Genomic DNA, 7,682 nt, shown 5'->3' on the forward strand with positions numbered 1-7,682 from the left:
TATTCCTGTTACACACTGTTTACTGATTTTTTTTGTCGACACAACCATCAGTGCCCACAGGGAAAGGACACCTCGGAGGCCAGGTGAGCACACAGAAAGCCTCCAGGCCCACCTCTCTCTTACCGGACGTTTTTCAGCATGTACAGAACTTCTGACGGCAGGTGAGAATTCTTCACATCAAACTCTGTGAGGTCAGCCTCCAGCAGGGAGGGAGGGGGCTCCTTTGGCTGCAAGGTAGGGTATTCCTTCTTGAACCGCAGGATCCTACAAAGCAGAGGCACACACCTGGAGCAGAGGCCCAAAGGGGCTCAAAAGCAGACAGCAAGGAGCTTCCCTGGCGGTCCAGTGGGTAGGAATCTACCTTGCAATGCAGGGGATGTGGGTTTGATCCCTGGCTGGGGAACTAAGATCCCACATGCCACAGAGCAACAAAGCCTGAGTGCCATGACTAAGATCTGATGCACCCAAATCAATCAATTAAATATTTTAAAAATTAAAAAAAAAGAGCATTTAGGCTGTGAGACCCATAGCAGGGAAGCCACGGATAGCCCACTGGGGAGGGCAGCTGGGACCTGACTGGTCTGAAGGGCATTCCCAGTACCTCTTGGCCAAAGATAGCACCTTGGTCCTCTTCCTCACCCGCTGTCGGGGAGCAGCTGTGTTCCCCACAAGTGTGTGGGGAAGCGTGGTCACCTGCAGAATGAGAGGGGGAGGCTAAGTCTGGACTCTGAGACCTGTGAGATCCAGTTCCCAGTCTCAGGGTCGGTTCCAGCCCTCAGGACGTGGCCCCTGCGGGCCTGACACCAGCATTCCGGCCTGGCCCCACCTGCTCGCCTGCCCAGGACACAGGGAACCTCCTTGGCGCTGCTGACAGCGAGGACACAGGGCCACATCCCCAGACAGCCCGTGCCCCGAGAGCTCCGACGTCCTCGGCCCTACGTCCTTCTCCTGGAAGGCTGGCCGGCGCCCTCCTCCTCACACCTGTCACGCTGGTACACACAACCCCAGTGCCTGCACACCCTCCCGGCCTGGACAGCTCTTTGTCCCCCTCACAGTCCAGGCCCACTAGACTGCTGCAAACAGCGCTGCCGAGGAAGACAAAGGGCCTGGCTCCTACCCAGGCGTCAGCCGGCCCCCTTGGGCAGCTCCCCAGCTGCGTCTGCCCCATGGTGCTGGCTGTGGATGTTGGTGTTGTCACCATGACTCCTCCTTGCCCCCAAAGGGTTCTGGCCCCACCAGACCATGTTCCTGTCTTCCTTAGACCAAATCCAGCTTGCCACCACACAGTCCTCAGTGGGGTCATCCGTGGACAGCCCCAGGTCCAGCCACACACGAGCGCCTTGAGACCTGCTCGCAGGTCATCCCATGTGGCCCCACACGAGACTGCAGCAGCCCGCACACCACGTCCCAGGGCCGCCCCCGCCAGACACGGCAGCCCAAACCAACCTCCCTCTCAGAGCACTTGACCCTGAAGAGGAGAAGGAGCCACCCAGGGACACCCATGTGTCTGACAGTTCAAGTTCTTCTACAAAGAACACAAACTAACTGTGTATCTAGAGAAAAGTAACAAACAAAATATTTTTACACGTCAGCAAATGTTTCAAGCATGCTTCTGCGGCACAGTAAGCCTCTGGGAGTCTGCTGAGCCCTTTGTCCTCAGTGGGTGGGAGGGCGTGGGGCCCACCAGCAAAGGCTGCTCATCCCCAAGATGGTTGTGACACTAGGAAGTAAGGCCTGGGAGTTTCCACCTTGCAGGGCCCGGCCCCAAATCATGGGAGGCCCACCAATCTACACCGCAGCCAGGACCTTCTGCTTGACCCACTCGGGGATGCTCCTGGGAGGGGCTTCTGCCCTCCTTCATGGCTCATTTCCTCTCTAGGTCAGACCTTCCCCAAACCCCGGGGCCCTGCTCAACCCTAGGCACAGTCTGAAGCCGACCCCTCTGAGGGAGGAGGGGACCCGCAGCGTGAGTTACCTTCCTCATGATCTTCCTGCCGTAGAACATCACCTTGTCTCTCTTCCGGAACCTGTACTGAGGACTGGGCTGCAACTGTCCTGCAAGGGGGGCCAAGGGGCGCCAAGGGGCTGCCTGAGCACAGGTGGGCCATCTGTGTGTGCACACTGAGCTTGTCCTGCCCACCCTGTGTCACACAGCATCTTGATCCTGGGCTGTGACACACCCAAGCAGAGGAAGCGGTACTTCATCTCTTCTTGGAAGTGAGAGCCAAGAGAGTTCAGGATACAGTTATATTCCATGGATCTGATGAGCTGTCGACAGGCCAGCAGTTTTCAACAAAAGCCACTATGCCTTGAGAGCTATTTATGGGAGCTTAAAATATGGGGAGAAATCACCCGAATCTCCCACCCGCTCAAGCCCTCTTTTCCCTCCCCTACTGGAGCCACAGCCTCAAGCAAGATACTCACGGAATTGGCTAACCCTTCTGTACACAAAAAAGATGGTGGTGCCAATGAGGGCCAGGGCCAGGAGGACTCCAATCACAATCCCCAGCAGCTGGGCAAGGTCATAGACAGAGCACCCATCAGCAAGGCACCAAGACCCCCCAACCCCAAACACAGGCTGGACACAAAGGGCCCCGGGCGGCCAAGGGTGAAGGGGGCCACTGATTCTGGGGCCTGCCCATCACCTGGGAGCAGTGAGGTGGTTACCATGGTGGACTGGGAATGCTGCTCCATCAGCTCCAGACCCCAGGACCATAGGGTGGCCAGATAGAAGCCCACCTAGGGGAGAAGCCTGCAGTCAGGAAGGGCCAGGATGGGCACAGCCCCAGCTTCTCAGGGAGCAAGAACAGAGCTGTGGGTCAGGGAAAAAGTTGGCAGCCCTGGAGACCTCCAAAATGAAGCGGGCTTTCAGGAGGCAGACGGCCTGAGTCCCAGTCTGCTCTGGAGAAGGGCTACCCACCCATAGGATGGCTGGGCAGGGCCAGCAGCTGCGCTGCACTGACAGCAAATGCTCTGGGCATCTGAGCCCTCCATTCTCAGCCTCCCTGTTCCTCGGGGTGCAAGTCAAGAGGGAGCAAACCTGGCTAGCGGGGGCATGCAAAGGCCTCTTCTCCAGTGCCCTCTCATCACAAGCAGGACCATATGCTGCTGGCCCAAGGGCGGACGCACGCCCACACAGCAGCAGCGCTGAGAGACCCTAACGGGCCAACTGCATTTTGAGAACATTGAATCCAGCACATAGCAGCAAAGGGCTCCCAGGGAGGGAGTTAACAAGGAGCTTCAGAATCCCAGACCCCGGGGAGAAAGACAGGAAGGTAAGAGAAAACAGTGAGTGTGGAACGGTGAGTGGGCAGATGGCCTGGACCTCCTATACAAGGGATGCTGGCAGGTTCCCTGCAAAGACAAGAAACCAGTCAAACAAGTAACTACGCTCCACTCCTCCTGGTCCTCACATCCTTCCAAGCAGTCAGGAACAGGATGGATTGAGGGAGGGGGCGGTGTGTGTGTGTGAGTTCTGTCAAGCTTTTACATGAGTGCCAAGGACTAACGCAGCTTGCCTGATCCTTCAGAGCCAGGATCACACACAGTGCTGATGCCAGAAAACCCGAGGAGTTCAGTGCACTCAGAAAAGCATTTCAAAAGCAGAATGTTACATCAAGACAGAACAAGGAAGTGATCCAAAGACTCAACCCTCTGAACTTGGCTCAGAAAGCAGAGGAAGCAGTGGGAGCTGCTGCCTCAGAGTGAGGTGCCCAGGCCCTCCTGGCCTAGGCTGTGTGCTTGGCTAGAGACCACCTCCACGGGGTGGCAGACAAGCACCCTCCTCATAAGTGGGTCCGCTGAGCTCAGCCGCCCCCGGGGTGGGGGGAGGGGAGGAGCCAGGGGAACAGTGATAAGAGTGACCCAGACCTATTCATACAGTCTCTAGTGGTTGACATCCCCGACTTTTCAGCTTTTCACTGCTGTTTTAATGCATCTAATTTTCTGTTTTAGGAATAAAAGTCTTTGTGATGTGGCTACAGATGTTCCACAGGAAAAAGGCCCTACCTCAAAGCAAGCAGGCTTCCTAAAGGGAAGCAGGAACTGACAAGTGTGACCTTGAGGAACAGAAGGGAGGGGTTCAGTCCTGACAGGGGAAGAGAGGCCCGCACACCACTCCCACAGGCAGCCAACTTCAAGGAGCTGCTGCATGGCAGCTTTCTCCTTGTCCAGAAGCGTCCACACTGGGAATTTTCAGGCTGATTCTTCACTGGACTCCTCAGGTTCTGTACCTCTGGGCCAGTGTCCTCCTCTTGCTCCATGGCTAAAAAGTGAAACAAAAGAAGAAAGACATGTTCTGAGGAGGGCACAGGTTGTACCACCTCAGGCTCACGTGCAAAGCAGTGCCTCCCAGCCCTTCCCTAAATTCCTGTCCACGTTAAGTTACATGTCTATTGACAGGAAAACTCTGATGAAACACTGTGCTCTCCATGGAGAAAACAAAGGGAGCAAGCAAAGGGAGCCACTTGCCTCTCTGTAAACAGCCCTTGTGTGGCTGCCCAAGGAACCGGGAACTGCAGCCAAGCCCCGGGCTCCTCTCCCAGTCAGTCAAAGACAAGTGTGGGCATCTGGGCAAAGGCCTAGTGCAGCTGGGAGTTCCAGGACCATGGCAAGGAGGCTGAAGCTGGGTAGGGGTAGGGGTGTGTGGCCACCGCAGGCTGTGCGCCAGACCCTGCCTAGTGGGCTGGGCACAGGATTTTCCACCAGTGTGGTGGAGCCCTGGAGGTGGGTGTGCTGGTCCCGGCTGTGGTGAACTTGAGGAGCAGCCCCGCGCACCTGACCTCTCTGCCAGGAGGAGGAGCCATGTCTAGGGCCTTTACCCTGTGGCTCCCACGTCTCTTAGAAGGGCCACAGTAAGGAAGGGTTTATCTCTTCCAAAATCCCACCCAGACAAGTCAGGGAGCAGAACGCAGGTGCAGAGTCACCTGCATTTGCTCTCTGGTCTGTGCCCTGTGGGAAACTTCCTTCTCAGACGTCTTTTCAAGGACCAGCAGCTCCTTGACCCCAGCTCTACCGCCCAGCCCTGCCCAGTCCCATCTCCCGATGCCCACTAGGCTCAAGAGGGACAAAAGCTCAAGCCCCCAGCACCTGCCACACGACGGAAGCGCCGTCAGCTGCTCCGCTTGCTCCACAGCGTGGGGCCAGAGGAAAGGTGGTCAAGTCCAGGAGACCTGGAGGAGCCGGGGGCAGAAGGGCTGAAGGCTTGGAGCTTAGGGAGGGCGTGGTTAAGGGAGGGCGTAGGGTTGGAGGGTAGGGGTTAAGGGGCCGTCCGGTTGAAGGCTCTCAGGTTGGGGGGGCGTCTGGTGTAGGGGGCACTCGGTTTAGGGGTGTCGGGTTGAGGAGCACCCGGGTTGTGGGCATCGGGTTTAGGGGCGTCGAGCTGAGGGGTGTCGGGGTTGCGGGGGAGCGTCGAGGTTGGGAGGCGTCGAGTTAAGCGGGGGTCGAGATGACGGACGTCGGGTTGGAAGCAGTCTGGCTGGGGGCGCCGGCGGCCCTGAGGGGCAGTGTGCGCGGGCTGGGGGAGATGATGGCTACCTCTCCTCACAGACTCAGACCTCTAAGCTGGCCACTTCGCGGCGCTAGACGGCGACTCACCGGCACCGCGCGCTCCCGTCCCGCCTCCCCGAAGCCCCGCCCCCAACGTCCGCGCTCCCGATATCCACCTCCCGTCGTCCGGCGCCGCCTCGAAGCCCCGCCCCCGACGGCGGCGCTCCTGGCGTCCCCCCGGGACGAGGGCTCTCCCCGCGGATTGGCCAGGCTACCTCCGGTCCCGCCCCCTCCCGGGGCCGAGGCTGCACATTCGACACGGCGCAGCCAATCGGAGCCGCTCTTCCTGCGGCGCGGGGGCCGGTGGGGCCGGAAGCTACCGAAGGCGCCGGAAGCGCAGCGCGGCGGGGCCGGAATCGGAGGCGGCTGGAGCGGGCATTGGCGTGGTGGCTGTGCGCAGGCCTCGCCATGGGCCTCCTGAGCGGGGCGGCTCGCGCCCTGGTGCGGGGCGCCGACCGTATGAGCAAGTGGACCAGCAAGCGGGGCCCGCGCACCTTCCACAAGAGCCGCGGTGCCAAGGGCGTCGGCTTCCACGGTCGCGGCGGCAAGTTCGTGCTGGTCAAGGAAATGGTCCCGGAGCTGGTGGTGCCCGACCTGGCCGGCTTCAAGCTCAAGCCCTACGTGAACTACCGCGCCCCGGAGGGCACAGACGTTCCCCTGACGGCCAAGCAGCTCTTTCTGGAGACGGCGGCGCCGGCTATCGAGAAGGACTTTAAGGCCGGGACTTTCGACCCCGAGCACCTGGAACGGTACGGGTTTGAGCCCACGCAGGAAGGCAAGCTCTTCCAGCTGTATCCCAAGAACTTCCCGCGCTAGGAGTGGTCGGCGGCCGCGCCGGATGTGCCTGCGACCGAGGACTTGGACCCTCCTCGCCCAGCCTAGTTCCGGGGTGGCGGGTGGAGAGGCGGTTCCCTCGTTTTCGTTTCTATTAAAGACCTTGGCTACCGTACGGTGTTGTTTTGGGCATCTGGCCACTGTGTAAAGGAAGCACGCCACGTGTTAGGTTAAGGCGTAGAGACCTAGGCGACGTTCTCAGGTTGCAGCCAAACCAGAACCCCTACCGAGAGGGAAGTAGGCAAGAACATGTGGCTCAGCTTGCAGGAGGGAGATAGTTCAGAAGGCAGATCCAGCCACGTGACAGCACTGGGTAATTCATCCCGAGCTCACCCCAGGGAACAACCAATGAGCACATTTATGGGTCCCAAAGCAGTTTATTTTGGTGAAACTCCCGGCCTTGGGGCAAACCTAAAGATAAGGCCACATGGGAAGTTGCTGCCAAACTGCTATGTCCCTAATAATCTATGGTCTCTTTCCTCTTTATGTTCTGTTTCAGTGCATAATTCCTCAGATCCTAATTCTGTTTAATTGATCCTTAAGCGAAATACCCTAAACTGAACCCTGGAAGAGGGTTCAACATTAATACCTTCTAATCTGTGCTGGCAGTTGTATCAGGAAATAAAGAATAGAAGCTTGTGTTTTCTGACTCAGAACACTTGCCTGTCCTATTAGTGGATGCTGAGGGGCTGACAGATGCCACAGTGGCATCTACATCTGCTCTGCATCTACACCTGCAGTTGTACATCTGCTCCTCCAGAGGAGGAGGGACTCACCTACTGGAGTCAGACCAGTCACAAGCCCAGTACTATGGAGTTAAGCTGTGTCCAGGTTTAACTGAAGCCACAGTGAGGAAGCGTGACTAATCCACCATAGGACTTAACATATTTCAAGTTTATGGTATGCTAAAGCAATACACCCTTCTTTTTGGTTATTTGCACAGGAAGCTAGCTATACAAGCACTTCTGGTGCCATGATCTTTTTTAATGTTCATATAAAACTACTTTGGTATTATAAAGTAGCTTTAAAAATTTTAGTTAACGTAAATAGTTGCTTATATAAGTCCTAAGAACTGAAAGTCAAAACACAGGAAACTGACAAGTTTGCTAGCTGGGAACCAAACCCCTCCTCCACCCTACCCCCTGCTGCCACAGAGCTGCAATTTTGAAGGGCCCAGTAGATAAGGTTTATCTGAGAGGCCAACAGCTTTTCTATTTACTGAGAAAATTCCACAGATGCACTGAGCCCCATACAGAAAACATGTAACCAAAATATCAGTGAGACAGTCTGGGGTCACTTCA

The 7,682-nt window shown here is 57.2% G+C and overlaps 2 protein-coding genes across 7 annotated transcripts in view; one reads left to right on the plus strand and one right to left on the minus strand.

Annotated features, from left to right (window-relative positions):
* Positions 1–5,620, minus strand: part of PNPLA7 (patatin like phospholipase domain containing 7) — a 77,379-nt gene extending 71,759 nt beyond the window's left edge. For 5 of the 6 annotated variants that reach the window (XM_059891934.1, XM_059891935.1, XM_059891933.1 and 2 more), the window contains exons 1-8: positions 5,536–5,620; positions 5,089–5,171; positions 4,009–4,264; positions 2,668–2,739; positions 2,425–2,512; positions 1,976–2,055; positions 602–693; positions 124–264 (exon numbers count right to left, since the gene is read on the minus strand). In XM_059891934.1, the coding sequence (XP_059747917.1) occupies positions 124–264; positions 602–693; positions 1,976–2,055; positions 2,425–2,512; positions 2,668–2,739; positions 4,009–4,152 (617 nt within the window). In that variant the 5' untranslated portion in view covers positions 4,153–4,264; positions 5,089–5,171; positions 5,536–5,620. The remainder of the gene's footprint in view (positions 1–123; positions 265–601; positions 694–1,975; positions 2,056–2,424; positions 2,513–2,667; positions 2,740–4,008; positions 4,265–5,088; positions 5,172–5,535) is intronic. The other variant, XM_024999698.2, reaches the window with a different exon arrangement.
* A 229-nt stretch (positions 5,621–5,849) lies between these two features.
* On the plus strand, positions 5,850–6,490 carry MRPL41 (mitochondrial ribosomal protein L41). The gene has a single exon (NM_001099365.2). The coding sequence runs from the start codon at positions 5,956–5,958 to the stop codon at positions 6,361–6,363; it is 408 nt and encodes a 135-aa protein (NP_001092835.1). The 5' UTR covers positions 5,850–5,955; the 3' UTR covers positions 6,364–6,490.
* Positions 6,491–7,682: the final 1,192 nt, after the last annotated feature.

This window comes from Bos taurus, chromosome 11 (assembly GCF_002263795.3).
Source record: "Bos taurus isolate L1 Dominette 01449 registration number 42190680 breed Hereford chromosome 11, ARS-UCD2.0, whole genome shotgun sequence".
In the NCBI taxonomy this organism is placed as follows: domain Eukaryota; kingdom Metazoa; phylum Chordata; class Mammalia; order Artiodactyla; family Bovidae; genus Bos; species Bos taurus.

Excerpts from the sequence above, each read along its gene's own strand:
- MRPL41 (NM_001099365.2), top strand. The coding sequence starts at position 5,956 with ATGGGCCTCCTGAGCGGGGCGGCTCGCGCCCTGGTGCGGGGCGCCGAC.